Source organism: Scyliorhinus torazame, chromosome 1, assembly GCF_047496885.1.
Source record: "Scyliorhinus torazame isolate Kashiwa2021f chromosome 1, sScyTor2.1, whole genome shotgun sequence".
In the NCBI taxonomy this organism is placed as follows: Eukaryota; Metazoa; Chordata; class Chondrichthyes; order Carcharhiniformes; family Scyliorhinidae; genus Scyliorhinus; species Scyliorhinus torazame.
Window position 1 is genome coordinate 204,209,165 of NC_092707.1, and position 18,703 is coordinate 204,227,867.

Sequence of the window (18,703 nt, forward strand, 5' to 3'; positions counted from 1 at the left end):
ACATAACACTCTTTCCAGTTTTACAGATGCTGCCTGACTTGCAAAGTATTTTCAGCATCTCATGTATTTATTTCAGATTTACATTTGCATTATTTAGTTTTTCTAACCTAGTCTTATGCCTGGATAACTTATTCTTGTTCCCTGATCTCGCCAACATGTTGAACTTCAATAGTCTGTCCACGTGAGCTTACTCTAAAATCCTGTAGATATTTTTTTATACATTTCAATATCCTTGAAGTTTGTACCTGTCCAGAGTGAAATGCTCAGACTCTCCCAAGACCCTCTACAAAGACCAAATCAAATTTATATTTAATCATCCAGCAATATATCCTAACAATTTGCATGCTTGTCCAAAAGCCTCAGGGCACTGGTCATGCATTTACAATGATAGATATTTTACACAAAGGTTCTTTGCACTGCAGCTTTGGGAACATAACTCTGCATGATTTTTTGTTTGAGACACTGAGTAGGAGAGTTCTACTAGCGTAGCTCCTGGGAAGTAGATCCAAAGAAAGGTGTCATGCACCCCATTTTATCTGTGCCATATCTTTGCTGGAGCTATGAGGGTAGCTACTTAGTATTTTCCCTTCTCTCTGGGTTTTGCTTGCCATACCTTGTGATAATGTGGCTGTGATTGGGATTCAATGAATGAATGAATGATCATGTCAGGTATGGACAGCTAATGATGGTCAGCATTAATACTTTGTGGAATAGTGTATGGTTAAACCTGGAGCAAGTAGTGATGCTAAACAGTTGGCCCTTTTTCAAATTTCATATGGAGATAAGCCTGTGGCCTCGAAGGTCACATGGGGGGCTGGCCGGGGGCGGGGGGGGGGGGGGGGGTGGCGGCGACGACGAGAGGGAGAGAGAAGAGAAAAAAATAATCTCTCTGCTTCACCAAGTCAGCCACATGAGCCCATTTTAGATCAACCCTTACCCTGCCAAATAACAATGTATTGTGTTGTTCACTCATTTTCCTGGATAGGGATTTGTGAAGGTTTTGAGCAACACTGATTCTTTCTGACCCTAACACAATATCCCAAAGTATTAGTCATCTATGTCTGGATGCTAAGTTGAGTCCATTAGTAGATTTGGGTTTGATCCACTGAAAATCATAATGATTAACCATAACTCTTGCAACAAACCATGACCAAGCTGTGCCTCCAATAGGACAAAGTTGGTATCCACCATCTCCATTAGGGAAGAGTTTAATAATAGATATGAAAAACAGCTTGGAACAGAATTTAGGCTGGAGCATCAAGTGGTACATGAAGACACAGTAGATGGTAAGGGTGTAAAGTGATAAGCAGCACATTGTGGTGAAAAGCTGAAATGAGGCGTTTAAGCAGGAAAGGAGAGAAATTTTTTAAAAACTTGGAAAAAAAGAAAAGGGAAAAAAACACAACCCAGCATTTGGTTTTACTAAAACCTTGGAAAATATGCAGCCATGTACATTTTTAAGTACCAGATCTTTAAACCAGAGGGAATGGTTGTCTGCTCGATTGAGTGGCTTTGACAGGTCTGTTTCTCGTGCTGTTGAACAGTGACTGTCTGTTGTCTAAAATTGCTGCTGTGTTTTTATTTTAAAGCTGAAGCTTCATTGTTTTTGAATTGTGTTCACTTCCTGTTTATTCAGCAGGGTGAGGATTCTTGCTGTGTGACTTTGCTGAGTTCCTGTTATTTGGCAGGGTAAGGGTTGATCTAAAATGGGCTCATGTGGCTGACTTGGTGAAGCAGAGATTCTCTTTTTCCCTTCTCTCTCCCTCTCGTTCCCCCCCCCCCCCCCCCCCACCCCCCATGTGACACTGGTTATGCAAATTGTTTGAAAAGTTCTGCAATTGAGGTTAGTGGCATGCTATATTTACGCTGATGATGTGCTGATTCACAAATAATTAGGGCCATTACACTTTTGTGGGGAGGGTGGCAGGAGGAAAAGGAGCAAATAGCAGCTTGTTGGGAATATCAACAGTCCTCAGGACTTTCAAAATAGTTTTTGCACAAACTGATGTCATACACGAGTGAGGCCCCTCTTTGACCTGTGTGTAAACTTAAGTGTATTGTACTTATCAGGTTCCTCTTCAGTCAATGCATAAATAGTGGATTATGGATTGCGTTCCTGAATGAAGAGTTCTCATCTTCCTGATGGCAGATTAGGGGACCTTCTGAAGAAAAATACTTTCTTTACAGATTAATTCCAGCTGACAGTTTTTAAAATAGATAGTACGGCAATAAGGAGTGATTGACCGAGAAGTGTGCTGGTGTCTCCTTTGCCATTCAGTACTATAGGCCATTCAGTAGAAGATGCTTCCAACTGTCTCTGGTTGATATGACTACTCGTTGACGATTGTTGAGAATATTTTGCCTTCATAATGGTTTAGTGTTACATAGTGTTTACTCCAAGCATACTGCATTCTGTTCCTTGTCATCTTGAATGTAGACCAGCAAAAAGTTTGGGCATGCTATAATACTGTACCATATTAGTTCTGCTGTATATATCTCTCAATTGTGTTCTGTTTCAGGACTGGCCTTTTGATGATGGAGCCCCACCTCCCACTCAAATCGTGGATGATTGGTTGAATCTGTTGAGAGAGAGATTCCATAATGAGCCAGGATGTTGTATTGCTGTGCACTGTGTGGCAGGACTGGGACGGTAAGGAAGAGACTCGATTACAACTATAACCTAAATTTGTGTAGTGCCATTAATATAACAAAATGTCCAAAGACATTTCATGGATAGGTGTGAAGGTCAGCTTGTAACGCATGTCAACTCCAAGAAGATGATAGCATTGTCCAGTTGGTGGCCCAATGAATAATATTTTTGCCCCATGAATAATTTTTTTGCCCCAAAGTAAAAGTTGCCTGGAATTATTTTGGTTCCGTTATCAGAAAAAAAATGCAGCTGTTTCCTTTGACTTTTAAAACATGTGCAAAAGAAGTTAACAACAAATTCTTTCTCTTTTATTATCGGTTATTTGATTACAGACTACTGTCTGGAGGCCAGCTATATTCTCATTTTTTCCATCAAAAGGACAAGTCAACAAAGTTTTTTACACCCAGCTTGTATGTCCTCCTCATTAATTTCTTTCTGCTTTAGTTACCATTTAATCCTGTGATCTCCTACGTATTTTGCACATCTGTTTAACATTACATGCGTTTATTTGGCTTTTGGCACCTTTCACTTTTCATGAAACTTAAATAGTTAGGGAATCATCTGTTCCTGTCCTGTTTAATGTAAACCTTTTATCCTGGTGAGCATACATGCCAACCTAGTGAACTGGCAAAGTTCAACAGTTGCTTCCAAAAAGCTGACCGCTCAAGAAGGCCCTGAGGACCATTTTGCTTTGTGATATGAGATACACAAATTCCTCTGCTTTTATTGGAAACAAAATAACAAATGCACGAAAGCCTAATGTGCAAATCCAATTGTTGAATCAGAAAGATATGGGATCTAGCTCTTTAACTGGAGAAATGTAATTTTTTTTATGGTCGTTCCGTTTTAAACATTTTCATTTCAAATTAAATGAAGGAGAAGAGGAAATATAATGGTAATAAAAGTGCAGCGGAGTGGCAGGGGGCAGTGTGTCAGCACAGCGGAGAGGTGGGGGCAGTGTGTCAGCGCAGCGGAGAGGTGGGGGCAGTGTGTCAGCACAGCGGAGAGGTAGGAGGCAGTGTGTCAGCACAGCAGAGAGGTAGGGGGCAGTGTGTCAGCATAGTGGAGAGGTAGGAGGCAGTGTGTCAGCACAGCGGAGAGGTAGGGGGCAGTGTGTCAGCACAGCAGAGGTAGGGGGCAGTGTGTCAGCACAGCAGAGGTAGGGGGCAGTGTGTCAGCACAGCATGGAGATAGGGGGCAGTGTGTCAGCACAGCGGAGAGGTAGGGGCAGTGTGTCAGCACAGCGGAGAGGTAGGGCGCATTGTGTCAGCGCAGCGGAGAGGTAGGGGCAGTGGGTCAGCACAGCAGAGAGGTAGGGGGCAGTGTGTCAGCACAGCGAAGAGGTAGGGGGCAATGTGTCAGCGCAGTGGATAGCAAGGAGGAGGGAGAGTGCAAACTTTGGGCAGGGGAAAAGGTAGAGGGTTAGAAGTGACAGCTTAAATTCTGGGTGATGGTCCGCCAGGGTCATTCATTACAGCCTTGGTTCAAACATAGATAAAAGAGCTGAATGCTTGAGGTGAGAGTGACAACACTTGACATCAAGGCATCATTTGACTGAGTACGACATTAAGGAGCCCCAGCAAACTGAAGCCAATGGGGATCAGGAGAAAATCCTTGGCGGTTGGAATTATACCTCACGCAAAGGAAGATGGTTGTGGTGATAGGAAGTCAATCATGTCAGCTCCAGGGCATCACTGCAGGTGTTTCTCAGGATAGTGCCTTGAGGCCCAACTATCTTCAGCTGCTTCATCAATGACGTTCCTTCCATTATAAGGTCAGAAGTGGGCATGTTCACTGATTGCACAACGTTCAGCACCATTCTCGACGACTCAGACAATGAAGCAGTCCAGCAAGACCTGGACAATATCCAGGTTTGGGCTGACAAGTGGCAAGTAACATTTGCGCCACACAGGTGCCAGGCAATGACCATTGTTACATCTCCCTGGGCTAGTGCACAGTGATTTCCAGCCACACTTGACCTGGAATCGCAACACAGGTGAAATTATAATAATCTTTATTGGCACAAGTAGGCTTACATTAACACTGCAATGAAGTTAATGTGAAAAGCCCCTAGTCGCCACATACAAGCGCCTGTTCGGGTACACCGAGGGAGAGTTCAGAATGTCCAAATGACCTAACAGCACGTCTTTCGGGACTTGTGGGAGGAAGCCGGAGCACCCTGAGGAAATCCACGCAGATGCGGGGAGAATGTGCAGACACCGCACAGACAGTAACCCAAGTCTGGAATCGAACCTGGGACCCTGGAGCTGTGGATCAGCAGTGCTACCCACTGTGCTACCGTTCTGCCCTTAGATTTTATATTAAATATAATATGGCTTTGGTTGAGTTAAATTGGCTACAGTAACTTTTTATTGTGAACAATAATTAGAAGTAAATGTTTTTTTTTAAAACTTACTATCTGATTTTATATATACACATACACAGACAGCATAGAAGGGAAAGAATAGTGGAATTAAAATGAAAGGATAAGGATCTTTTATTCAGATGGATCTCTTCCAGTTAGTTTGTTTTTCATGGCTAAGCCTTCATTTGGACACTTTTCCTTCAGCATGTAATGGCCTTCACTTCAGACTCAGAGTCAGCAGGCAACCGACAGCAAAGAGAGTGAGAAACACGGCTCCTCTTCTTCGGGCCTAGAGGCTTCTGGAAGGTTCTCTCTGGAAAAAGTCACCTGGCAGGAACCAGTCGCTGACTGTTGTCAGGCAGAACACTGTCCCTGGCGAAACCACCGGTTGCCAGTTAGCCATTCGAACCAACTTCCTCCAAAACCAATTCCTAAGATTCACTCGGTTCCGATAAGTCTGGTTTCTCCTCTTCAAAATACACTGTCCTGGCAAGCATTCTTCTGCTGAAAGGTGCATTCCAATATGGGTCCACAGACCTGTTGTGGGCCAGGGTTTAGAAAACTCCAAAGTATATCATGGAGTTCACCTGACCCACGACTTTTAATAGATTTTGGTTATGGGGAGCACAAGTGGACAAGGATCCACTCTCCAGGTGTTATGCACAGAGACCTTTAAGTATTTTTTAAGCAAAACAATGTTTATGTTCCCAGTTAACATTTTATAAACACACAGTAAACATCTTGTCAACCACCAACACACCTAATGCTACAGATGCAATACTCTATAGGTAACCCTTAATACCTTTCCTAGCAGCATCCATAAATTGAACCCTTTTTTACAAGACAGCAGGTTTAAATTCTCTGCAGAAACAGGTATTACTTGTAGAGAGAAAGATCATTTTACGCATCTGCTTGCTTTGAATACAGCTCTGCAACTCTGAAAACTAAACCAACAACAGAGCCACCATGCAGCTTTTCAGCTCAAAACGAAAGTAAAAACAGACAGACAGCCCAGCTCCACCCACACTGACATCACTGCAGCTATTTGATAAACACCCATTTCTTAAAGGTACATCCACCTGACAGACCAAAGATTATAAAACAAAGTAAAATACATGAGAACAAAGGGGGGGGGGAAACAGGAAGGACTCTTCCACTATCTCCAACCATCGCCCCATGACATTCAATGGCATTAATTACCAATGCTGAATCCCCATTATCAACATTCCGGGATTACCATTGACCAGAAACTGAACTAGACTAGTCATATAAATATTGTGGCTACTGGAGCAGGGCAAAGGCTAGGAATCTTGCGGTGAGTAACTCACATTCTGAATCTCTAAAGCCTGTCCACCAACTACGAGAGACAAGTCAGGAGTGTAATGGAAGACTCCCCACTTGTGTCGATGGGCACACAACATTCAAGAAGCTCAACACCATTCAGGACAAAGTAGCTCACTTGATTGCTATCTCTTCCACAAGCATTCTATCCCTCCACCACTTGCAGTTAGTGGCAACCATATGTACCATCTACAAGATGACTGCAGGAACTCACCAAGGTTCCTTCGGCAGCACCTTCCAAACCCACAAGACTACCATCTAGAAAGGATAAGAGCGGCAGATACCTGGGAATATGATCACCTGGAAGTTCAACTCCAAGTCACTCACCATCCTGACTTGGAAATATATCGTCATTCCTTCACTGTTGTTTGGTGAAAATCCTGGAATTCCCTCCCTAACAGGTGTATCTATACTTCCAGGGACTGCAACGGTTCAAGAAGGCAGCTCACTGCCACCTTTTGAAGGGCAAATAGGGATGGGCAATAAATGCTGGCCTAACCACATCCTGTAAATTAATTTTTAAAAATATGAGCAATATGACAATCTTTTATAGCATTTAATATGTATACTAAGCAACTCAGAATATTGCTTTGAAGTAAGACCATCTGCGATTGGTTACTGTAATGGAAGATCTATGCTTTAGTGGGCTGAATCACTTTTTTTGCGCCTATTTATTTCTCTCCTTTCAGATTCTGTTTAAAAGTACAACAAATAATGGTGCACAAAAAGTTGTAGCCTTCCTAAATCAGCGCTCATTATTCAATTTATCAATTTTCTTGAACTGCAGAGCTCCAGTGCTTGTTGCACTAGCATTGATTGAATCTGGAATGAAGTATGAAGATGCTGTTCAGTTCATACGGCAGTAAGTAAAGTATCTCCATTATTTGTACAGATGGTTTTTATATTTTGTCTGTGGGTAGTGCTGGTGCACGCTGAACAGTTTTCCCAGTTGCCTCAGTGGGCTGCCTATTGTGGATGCCACAAAGTTCTGAGTTTTGACCCAATCTTAAGGCTGAATTAACTGCTCATCCTTCATGCTATTGTATTTAAAAGCATCCCAAAGGTGATCATACAATAAAATTACTTTTAATAATAATCTTTATTAGTGTCACAAGTAGGCTTACATTAGCACTGCAATGAAGCTACTGTGAAAACCCCCCTAGTGGCCCTACACCGGCACCTGTTCGGGTACACGGTGAATTCAGAATGTCCTAACAAGTTGAAATGCAGCAACTGGGAAAATGCAGCAGTTACTCTAGCTCAGCAACAGCTCAGAAGAATTCAAGTAGGTGACCCTGTGACCTCCTTTTTGCTGATAACTGAGTATCTCTGTTCTTAGGATAACCAATGGAATCTTCAACATCACTTGGCTTAGCATTTCAAATGATGGACAGCAATTGAGTAATGTTAGTCTGGTTTATTAATCCGAGTAGACAGTTTGTATCCATAACCTGCTGATACAGAAGCACGTTGCTACCAACTGGGCAGTGCACTTATTTAGAGCCCTTCGTTTCGATGCCTGAATTCAATCCATCCCAGACTGATTGGACAAAAAGTCTTTCCTGGCTGCAAGAATATAATATTAATTTAGAAACTATTTTTTTGATGCTTAACAGGCGTGCGCTAGAATAGAATTGTCCCTTTTTCAGCACTTAAAGAGGCATCTTGCAGTAATGGGGGGTGGGTGGGGGGGTAAGGAATAAATTTGCCATAATTACCCAGTCTTGCCTACGTGACTCCAGACCCACAGCAGAGTGGTTGACTTTTAATTTCCTTCTGAAATGGCTGAGCAAGCCATTCAGTTCAAGAGCAGTTAAGGATGGGAAATTCATCCTGGTCCTGCCCGTGACACCTGCATCCTGTGAATGAATTTTTAAAACTGTTTTGTATGCCATTCTGAAGTTTTGTTCTTCAGGGACATACTAGAAGAAGAGCAGAGATTAAAGTGAATTTTACTTTGTATGTAAGCAGAGTGCTAACTTCAAACTGGGTCAGTGTTGAGGGGCAGTACTCTCAATCTAACCCTGGGAGTGCACGTTAAGAGAGAGATTTACATCACGATTAACCTGATCTGGAAATATCACAAACAATCTGAAGTCCCTGGCAGTAACCACCTTGCACTTTCACGGGTGTTAAAACTTGCAAAGAAGTGACATAAATGTAGTTACAGTGCAATGGCTGCCTCTCATTGATTAGGACATGTGAATTTAGCTGCTCAGTATGCCATTGGAATCCAGTTTTATCATGTTACTGTCTATAAAGGATATTCAATTATTTTGCTTAAATATGTATTAGTCTTCCACCATCCTCAAAACCAACCTAATTATATTGAAATATTAACATTGCCCGCAGAGAACCAAGACAGTTACGGACCCAGGGGGACGGTACGTCATGGTCAGTGGTGTCCTGGAAGGGGCACCGGTTGTACTGGCAAATGTATATGCTCCCAACTGGGACGACACAGAATTCATAAAGAAGACCATGGCAGAAATTCCCGACCTTGACACACACCGACTGATCATGGGGGGCGACTTTAACTGTGTACAGGACCCACCGACCGATCAAACCCCAGATCAGGGAAAAAGACTGACGTGGCGGGGGAACTAGGAGCATTTATGGGGCGGTGGACCCATGGAGATTCCTGCACACGGGAGAGAAGGAATTTTCATACTTCTCACAAGTACACAAGGTATACACCCGTATCGACTTCTTTGCAGTGGGGAAATCGGTGCTTCCAGGGATCACGGGAACGGAGTACTCCGCGATTGTTATCTCTGACCACGTTCCACACTGTATGGATGTGAGGGTTGGAGACAGGCCGGGCTCAGCGCCCCACATGGAGGCTGGACACGGACCTCCTGGCCGACAAGGCCTTCTGTCAAAAAACATCGCATGCCATAGGTGACTACGTTAGTAACAACCAAAACGGGGAGGTCTCACCCTCCACGTTCTGGGAGGCACTGAAGGCCGTGATTAGAGGAGAGATCGTAGCCTACAATGCAAGCAGAGATAGGGAAGAGAGGATGGCCAGGCAACAACTGGTGGACTCCATCCTGGAAGTCGACAGAAAATACTCCGAGTCCCCGACCGTGGAGCTGCTGGCGGAGAGAAAAAAGCTGCAAATGGACTTTAACCTGCTATCCACTAGGAAAGCAGTGTACCAACTCCGCCAGACAAGGGGGACCTTCTACGAACATGGAGACAAGGCTGGCCGCCTATTGGCTCACCAGCTGAGAAAACAGGCAGCCACAAGGGAAATAGCGCAGGTAAAGGAAATCAGAGGCAGACTGGTAACAGAACCAAAGGAGGTCAATCGGGAATTTGAGACCTTCTACCAGGGACTGTACGCCTCCGAGCCCCCCAATGGGGACGCGGGAATGAAACTGTTCCTAGACGGACTGGAACTACCAGTTGTGAGGGAAGACAGACGGGGGGAGCTGGAAGCACCAATAGACATGGGAGAAATCATGGAGAGCATCAGCTCCATTCAGGCGGGGAAGGCCCGGGACCCGACGTGTTCCCGGCGGACTTGTACAAACAATTTGCACCAGCCCTGGCCCCACACTTAAGGGACATGTTCGTGGACTCACTGGCAAGGGGCACCCTGCCCCCCATGCTAGCACAAGCCACAATTGCACTGACACCCAAAAAAGATAAAGACCTGACTGAATGCGAATCATACAGACCCATTTCACTGCTGAACGTGAATGCAAAAATACTCGCAAAGGTCCTGGCCAAAAGGCTGGAGTGCAAATCAGGGGGGGTTTCTGCGACGCGGCAGGAGGTAAGAGATGACATGGTCAAGGGCAAAGAAAGGGGCCATCTGGGATGGGCTAGGTACACACTGGAATTAAAGGGGCAGGAGTTAAGTGGGAAAGATGGTGGACAGTAGAGGGGATTGGACGCGCAAGCCTCCGGTAAGGTTGGTAATGTGGAACGTCCGGGGACTGAATGGACCGGTTAAAAGGTCGCGGGTGTTCGCGCACCTCAGCAGCTTGAAAGCGGGGGTGGTCTTTTTGCAGGAGAGACACCTCCGTGTGAAGGACCAGGTTAGGTTAAGGAAGGGGTGGGTTGGGCAGGTTTTTCACGTGGGGTTTGATTCGAAATCGAGGGGTGTGGCGATTTAAATGAGCAAAAAAATGGGATTCGCGAGTGCGAAGGAGGTGAGGGATCCAGGTGGGAGATATGTGATTGTGAGTGGGGTATTGGAAGGGGCACCGGTAGTGTTGGTAAATGTGTATGCCCCAAATTGGGATGAGGTGGGTTTTATGAGGGAGTTGCTGGCAGCAATCCCGGATTTGGCCACACACCAGTTGATCATGGGAGGAGATTGTAACTGTGTCCTGGAGCCGAGGGTGGATAGATCGAGCCCCAGGTCGATGGGTAGAGTACGAATGGCAAAGGAGCTGGGGTGGTTTATGGAGAGGATGGGTATGGTGGATCCATGGTGCTTTCAGAACCCAGGGGGAAGGGAGTATTCCTTCTTTACACACGTCTATAAGGTCTATTCAAGGATTGATTACTTTGTAGTGAGTCGGGAGATTTTGGCTGGAGTGGAGGGGGCAGAGTATGCGGGGATAGTTATCTTGGACCCCAATGGCTGGATATTCGGTTCAGTACAGAACGAGAGCAGAGGCCAGGGTGGAGATTTGACTCGGGGTTGTTGGCGGATGGAGGTTTTTGTGATAAGGTGCGGTTGGTGATTAGGGATTATGTGGAGTTCAATCAGAATGGGGAGATGTCAGCGGGCATTTTTTGGGAAGCACTGAAGGCAGTGGTCCGGGGAGAAATTATCTCATTTATGGTTCGTGCGAATAAGGAAAGGAGGGTGGAACATGACCGTATAGTGAGCGAGATAGAGGAGGTGGACAGGGAATATTCGAGGGTGCCCAGCGTGGAGGGATTGGTGAGGAGGAAAAAGTTGCAGGGGCAATTTGATAGGCTGACAACGGGGAGGGCGGTAGGGCAACTGTGTAGGGCAAGAGGGGTGCAATACGAATATGGGGGAAGGCGAGCCGCATGCTGGCGCACCAGCTGCGGAGGCAGGCTGCGTCCAGGGAAATATTGAAGATCCGGGCTGGGGATGTGGTGTCAGAGCCAGGGAAGGTAAATGAGGCATTTGGAGAGTATTACCAGGGACTTTATGAGGCAGACCCAGGAGGAGAGGAGGGGGACATGGGACGGTTTCTGGACGAGCTGGAATTTCCCCAGGTGGAGGAAGCAAAGAGGCAGGTGTTGGAGCAGCTCCTGGGGCTGAGGGAGGTGCTGGATAGTATCAGGGGAATAAAGTCGGGGAAGGCCCCTGGGCCGGATGGGTACCCGGCAGAATTTTATAAGGAATTTGCAGTGGACCTGGCACCACATCTGTTGGGGGTGTTTAATGCAGCACTGGAGAAGGGGGAGTTGCCGGAGACGATGAAGCAGGCGGTAATCACACTAATCCCAAAAAAAGGAGAGGATCCGGTGGAATGTGGGTCGTATAGACCCATATCACTATTGAACACGGATGTGAAAGTATTGGCTAAGTTGTTGACGGGGAGGATGGAGGATTGTGTCCCGGGGGTGGTTACAGAAGATCAAACAGGCTTCGTAATGGGCAGGCGGTTTGCGAGTAATATAAGACGGCTGTTGAATGTGGTGATGAATCCGTCGAGAGCTCTGGTACCGGAGGTGGTGGTGTTCATGGACGCGGCGAAAGCATTTGACCGGTTGGAGTGGCGGTACTTGTTCAAACTTTTGGGAAGGTTTGGACCGAGATTTGTGGCATTGGTGCGGTTGCTGTATGTGGTGGCATTGGTGCGGTTGCTGTATGTGGCGCCAAGAACGAGGGTGAGGCCTAATGATGTGAGCTCACGAAGCTTTGACTTACACGGGGGTACGAGGCAGGGGTGCCCGCTGTTGCCGCTGCTGTTTGCCCTGGCCATAGAGCCATTGGCGATGGCTCTCGGGGTCGGCAGAGTGGCAGGGGATAATGAGGGGACAGAGGGAGAATCGGGTGTCGCTCTATGCCGATGACCTGTTGCTGTATGTTTCGGATCCGTTGGAGAGTATGGGAAGGATTATGGGCCTGTTGGGGAGGTTTGGAGGGTTCTCGGGATACAAGTTGAATGTCGGGAAAATAGAGGTATTCCCGGTGAATGAGCTGGCACAGCGGGTTAATTTAGGGGGGATGCCATTTACAGTAGCGAGGGATAGGTTTAGGTACTTGGCGATTCAGGTAGCGAGGGAATGGACAGGGCTCCATCAGTGGAACTCAACGAAGCTGGTGGAGGAGGCCAGGGAGGATCTTGAGGTGGGATACACTGTACTTAACGTTGGCGGGGAGGATCCAAGTGGTGAAAATGAATATTCTGCCGAGGTTCTTGTTTATCTTTCAGGCTCTCCCGATCTTTATACCAAAGTCCTTTTTTCGGAAAGTGGACACAATCATCTCTGACTGTGTATGGGCTGGGAAGGTGCCGAGGGTGGGGAGGACCCTACTACAGAGGCAGAGGCAGCAGAGGGGGTTGGCGTTGACAAACCTGCTTCATTATTATTGGGCAGTGAATGTGGACAAGGTGCGGCGGTGGTGGGAAGGAGAAGGGGTAGAATGGGTTAGGATTGAGGAGGAATCTTGTGAGGGGTCTAGTGACGGCTATGGTGACGGTAGCATTGCCAGTGGCTCCGAGTAGGTATTCAAGGAGCCCAGTGGTGCAGTCCACGGTGAAGATATGGAATCAGCTGAGGAGGCATTTTAGGGTGGAAGGGATGTCGGTGCTAATGTTGCTGAGCGAGAATCATGGGTTTGAGCCGGGGGGGGGGATGGATAGTGTATACTGGAGGTGGAGGGAAGTGGGGCTGGTCAAGGTGAGGGATTTGTATTTGGAGGAAGGGTTTGCCAGTCTGGAGGAGCTAAGGGGGAGGGTAGAGCTGCCGACGGGTGGTGAGTTCAGATATCTACAGGTTGGGGACTTTGCACGAAAGGTCTTGAAGGGGTTCCCTAGATTGCTGGGATACACCCTGCTGGAGCGACTGCTGCTTCCGGATGTGGAAGGGGAGGGAAGAATTGGGGATATATGTGAGTGGCTGGGGGAGGAGGGAGGCGAGCGGGTGGTGAAGATAAAGGAGAAATGGGAAGCGGAGTTCCAATGGAGATCAATTGGGGAGTATGGAGTGAGGCACTGCGAAGGGTAAACGGCACCTCCTCTTGTGCAAGGATGAGCCTGATACAGTTTAAGGTGGTGCACAGGGTGCATATGACTCGGGCGAGAATGAGTGGGTTCTTTCAGGGGGTCGCAGATGAGTGTGAGAGATGTGGGCGGATGCCAGCGAATCATGTGCACATGTTTTGGGGTTGTGAAAAATTGGGAAGATTCTGGGCGGGAGTTTCGCGGTCTTAGCCAGGACAGTGGAAGAGGAGGTGGACCCGGACCTAATGGTGGAGATATTTGGGGTTTCAGAAGCCGGAGCTCATGGAGAGGAGAAAGGCCGATGTCATGGCCTTCGCCTCTCTGATTGTACAGCGGCGAATTTTGCTGGAGTGGCAGTCGGCATCGCCACCGGGGATAGCAGCATGATTGGGTGACCTGTACGACTTCCTGCAGTTAGTGCAGTTAGAGAAGATAAAGTATGACTTCAGGGGCTCAGATGGGGATGTTTGTGACCGTGTTTGAGGAGCTGTTCGTCGGGGAGGGGGGTGAAAAAGGAGGAAATTCTGTACAAACTGTATAGTTGATTGTTGGGAACAATGCTTCCTGGGGCGTTTATTTGCTGTAACCTACTTAGATGCAAGTTTGAATAAAATGCGTTTTTGAATAAAAAAAGGGCTGGAGGGCTGTGTACCAGAGGTGGTCACAATGGACCAAACGGGCTTTTTCAAGGGCAGGCAGCTCACAGCGAACATCAGGCGGCTGCTGAACGTAATAATGACTCCCTCTGGGGAGAGAACACCAGAGGTGATTGTCTCCTTGGACGCAGAAAAGGCCTTCGACAGAGTTGAATGGAACTACCTCCTCGAGGTACTGGAACAGTTTGGGCTAGGAACGGTGTTCACCGTCTGGGTGAGACTCCTGTACAACGCTCCCAAAGCGAGCGTCCGAACTAACACTACAGCTCTGAATACTTCCAGTTGCAGAGAGGAACAAGACAGGGCTGCCCCCTGTCCCCACTCTTGTTCGCGCTAGTGATCGAACCCCTGGCGATAGCCCTGCGGGACTCGAAAAGCTGGAAGGGAATCCAGAGGGGAGACAGAGAGCACAGAGTCTCACTCTGTGCAGATGACGTGCTCCTCTATGTCTCGAAGCCACAGGAGAGACACTAAGATAAGTGGTAAAGCAAAAAGTGCAGAGGATACTGGAAGTCTGCAGAGGGATTTGGATAGGCTAGGTGAATGGGCTAGGGTCTGGCAGATGGAATACAATGTTGACAAATGTGAGATTATCCATTTTGGTAAGAATAACAGCAAAAGGGATTATTATTTAAATGATAAAATATTAAAACATGCTGCTGTGCAGAGAGACCTGGGTGTGCTAATGCATGAGTCTCAAAGTTGGTTTACAGGTGCGACAGGTGATTAAGAAGGCAAATGGAATTTTGTCCTTCATTGCTAGAGGGATGGAGTTTAAGACTAGGGAGGTTATGCTGCAATTGTATAAGGTGTTAGTGAGGCCACACCTGGAGTATTGTGTTCAGTTTTGGTCTCCTTATTTGAGAAAGGACGTACTGGCACTGGAGGGTGTGCAGAGGAGATTCACTAGGTTAATCCCAGAGCTGAAGGGGTTGGATTACGAGGAGAGGTTGAGTAGACTGGGACTGTACTCGTTGAAATGTAGAAGGATGAGGGGGGATCTTATAGAAACATATAAGATTATGAAGGGAATAGACAGGATAGATGTGGGCAGGTTGTTTCCACTGGCGGTTGAAAGCAGAACTAGGGGTCATAGCCTCAAAATAAGGGGAAGTAGATTTTGGACTGAGTTTAGGAGGAACTTCTTCACCCAAAGGGTTGTGAATCTATGGAATTCCTTGCCCAGTGAAGCAGTAGAGGCACCTTCATTAAATGTTTTTAAGATAAAGATAGTTTTTTGAAAAATAAAGGGATTAAGGGTTATGGTGTTCGGGCCGGAAAGTGGAGCTGAGTCCAGAAATGATCAACCATGATCCCATTGAATGGTGGAGCAGGCTCGAGGGGCCAGATGGCCTACTCTGCTTCTAGTTCTTATGTTCTTGGGAGGGACTGAAGGCAATACTGCAAATAGTGAAAGAGTTTGGAACCTTCTCGGGCTACAAACTTAACCTGGGCAAAAGCGAGACATTCCCAGTGAACCCAAACGGGGGAGGGAGAGCTGGAGGGGCTCCCGTTCAAAACAGCCCAGATTCCGCTACCTGGGGATCCAGATAGCCAGAGACTGGACACAGATCCACAAGTGGAACCTGACCAGCTCGGTGGGGCAAGTAAGAAGAGACCTTCAAAGGTGGGGCTCACTCCCACTCTCTCTGGCAGGAAGAGTGCAGACCATCAAGATGAACGCACTGCCAAGGTTCCTCTTCCTGTTTAGATCCATTCCGATCTTCATCCCCAAGGCCTTTTTCCAAAATGTAGACAGTCTAATCATGGTGTTTGTGTGTGTGGGGGGGTGTAAGAACCCAAGAATTCCCAAACAGACACTGCAAAGAAGGAAAATCAAAGGGGGCTTGGCCTTACCAAACCTACAAACTACCACTGGGCAGCAACGGCAGAAAGAGTGAGGGGATGGGTACAAGAACCCGACAAAGATTGGGTACAAATGGAGGAGGCATCCTGTAAAGGAAGGATCCTCCGGGCCCATGCCACAGCAGCACTCCCATCTTCCTCAACAAGATGCACAACGAGCCCAGTGGTAGCAGTCATGCTGAGAACGTGGACCCAGCTGAGACAACACTTCAGGATAACTAAAATGTCCCCCATGGTTCCCATATGCGGCAATCACAGATTCTCCCCAGCCATGCTGGATACCACCTTCAAAAGATGGAGGTGGGACGGGGGCACATTGACGGTCGGGGAGCTCTACATAGGGCACAGACTGGCGACACTAGACAAACTGACGAGGAAGTGGAGCCTAGCAAAAGGACAGGAAATGAGACACCTCCAAATAAAACACTTCCTCCGCAAAGAGACAGTGGGGTACCCCGGGGCCCCATAAACCAGACTACTAGAGGACCTGATGGTCACAAGCAACGAGAACGAGAAGGGGGGGGCTATGTGGGAAAATATACGGACAGCTACTGGACAGAGCCCGGACTCCACTGGACGAGACCAGACAAAAATGGGAGGACGAACTGGGGACAGAGGTAGGATGGGGACCCTGGAACGAAGCACTGAGCAGGGTGAACTCCACCTCCTTCTGCGCAAGGCTAAGCCTAATGCAGCTCAAAGTGGTGCACAGAGCGCACCTGACCAGAACCAGAATGAGCAGGTTCTTCCCGGAGGTGGAGGACAAATGTGAGCGGTGCCAGAGGGGCCCGGCCAACCACACCCACATGTTTTGGGCTTGCCCCAAGCTTGCTGGGTTCTGGGCAGCCTTCTCCGAGACAATGTCCAGGGTTGTGGGGGTGTGGGTGAAGCCATGCCCAATAGTGGCAATCTTCGGGGTATCGAAGCAGTCAGAACTACACATGGGGAAGGGGGCCACGCCCTCTCTTGCGCTTCCCTAATTGCACGCCGGAGAATCCTGCTCGGCTGGCGATCGGCAGCACCACCCACAGTTGCAGACTGACTCGCTGACCTTTTGGAATTTCTCCACCTGGAGAAGATTAAGTACGCCACCCGGAAGGAAGGTGCGGAAACCACAAGATGAGGGGGGCCCCCTTTTTTTTCCATTCTGTCCAGAAAATAAAAGAAAAGCACAGCCAAAGCCGGGGGGTGGGGGTGGCGGAAGAAAGGTGGGGAAACCACGAGAGATGGGGCGGGGGGTCCTTTTTTTCCCCATTCTGCCTGGAAAATAAAAGAAAAGCACAGCCGATGACTGGGGGGAGGGGGGGGGACAACGGGGAAGGGGAAGGAACCATAGACCGATCCAGAGGGCAACAAAATACACGTAGGGTCAGTTAAACGAAGGATAAACTAAACCTCTCTGTATAATGAAGGAAATTAGCGCGGAAGAGAAAAATGTGATGTGTATATATACAACTGTTTATAAATATGGGCAATGCCAATAAAAAGATTTTTTAAAAAACATTGCCCGCAGTTAGCCCAATTATCAAACCAGACCCCTGTCAAGTTCCCTCATTCTGCTGACTCCCATTTAAAGCTGGAGCAGATTCCATTGCCAGCTACAGGTCCTGCACTCCAGTAGCAGCAGCAAGAGAGCCAATTGAAATACGAAAGTGCAGGCCCCTGGGGAAATGTTCTAAGCCTTTTCCAAAAAAAGCTGTGAAAATAAGTGCTGCGGTCTCCCATGTGTCTTACTAATGGAAGCTGTCAAACTGTGAACTCCAGTAACAGACCACCGTAAAGTCCATTATTGCTCAAGAAAATGTCAGACATGGGTAGTGGAAGACATTTGTGAAAAATGTGAGTTACTATTAATATGGACATTCACTTGATCTTTGTTTTAAATGCATGGATCCACTAAAACTCAACCATTCTGTTCTTTCTCCATTTCAGGAAAAGGCGTGGAGCTTTTAATTCAAAGCAACTACTTTACCTCGAGAAATATCGGCCAAAATTGCGTTTGCGTTTCAGAGCCACTAACAGCGCGAGCTGCTGCATCCAGTAGTAATCTGCCCCTGGACTGTAGATCCCTTGGTGATGCAAACACAGAAATTGAGATATATTCGCACTTGGTGAAGTCAGGATCGTCAATCTTGGAGTGAATTTAAAAAAAAAAAAAGAAATCTGTCTTTGTGGTGAAGGAATTGTGTATTTTTCATATGATTGATCTTATCAGGGAGGTAATGCATCTTAAAATGGTCTGTACAGAAAGAATTCACTGCCTCTGTAAAAAAGAGGATAAGATTATGTCTGTGCAAAGCCCCGCTGTCACCTCACTTTGTAGACCTCACTTGCATTGCACAAAGACTTCCTGAGGATATGGTTCAATGCAATAGTTTATTCCGCTGGTTACAGCAGGTAGGCAAAATAAAGATGGAATTGGCACTGTAATTGTATTGTATATGATTTCCAGAGATGAGCAATGCCAATCTTAGAGAATATACTCTTTGTTTTGGTGTAATGCTTAGGTTTTTTTTGTTAAATGGAAGAATTAAATGTATGAACATCTGTATTTCAGGTTTTTCTAATCTACCAATTTTTCATCCAGAAAAGCAGAGCATGTATGTCATTTTTTAAAGTTTTTTCTTTGGAACCCGCATGCAGTGACAGTCTGCCA

The 18,703-nt window shown here is 46.9% G+C and overlaps 1 protein-coding gene across 1 annotated transcript in view; it reads left to right on the forward strand.

Moving 5' to 3' along the window:
* Positions 1-18,477, forward strand: part of LOC140418602 (protein tyrosine phosphatase type IVA 2) — a 133,506-nt gene extending 115,029 nt beyond the window's left edge. The window contains exons 4-6 of the mRNA XM_072502133.1: positions 2,520-2,650; positions 7,144-7,218; positions 17,980-18,477. Coding sequence (XP_072358234.1) covers positions 2,520-2,650; positions 7,144-7,218; positions 17,980-18,091 — 318 coding nt within the window. The 3' untranslated portion in view covers positions 18,092-18,477. The remainder of the gene's footprint in view (positions 1-2,519; positions 2,651-7,143; positions 7,219-17,979) is intronic.
* The last annotated feature ends 226 nt before the right edge of the window (positions 18,478-18,703 follow it).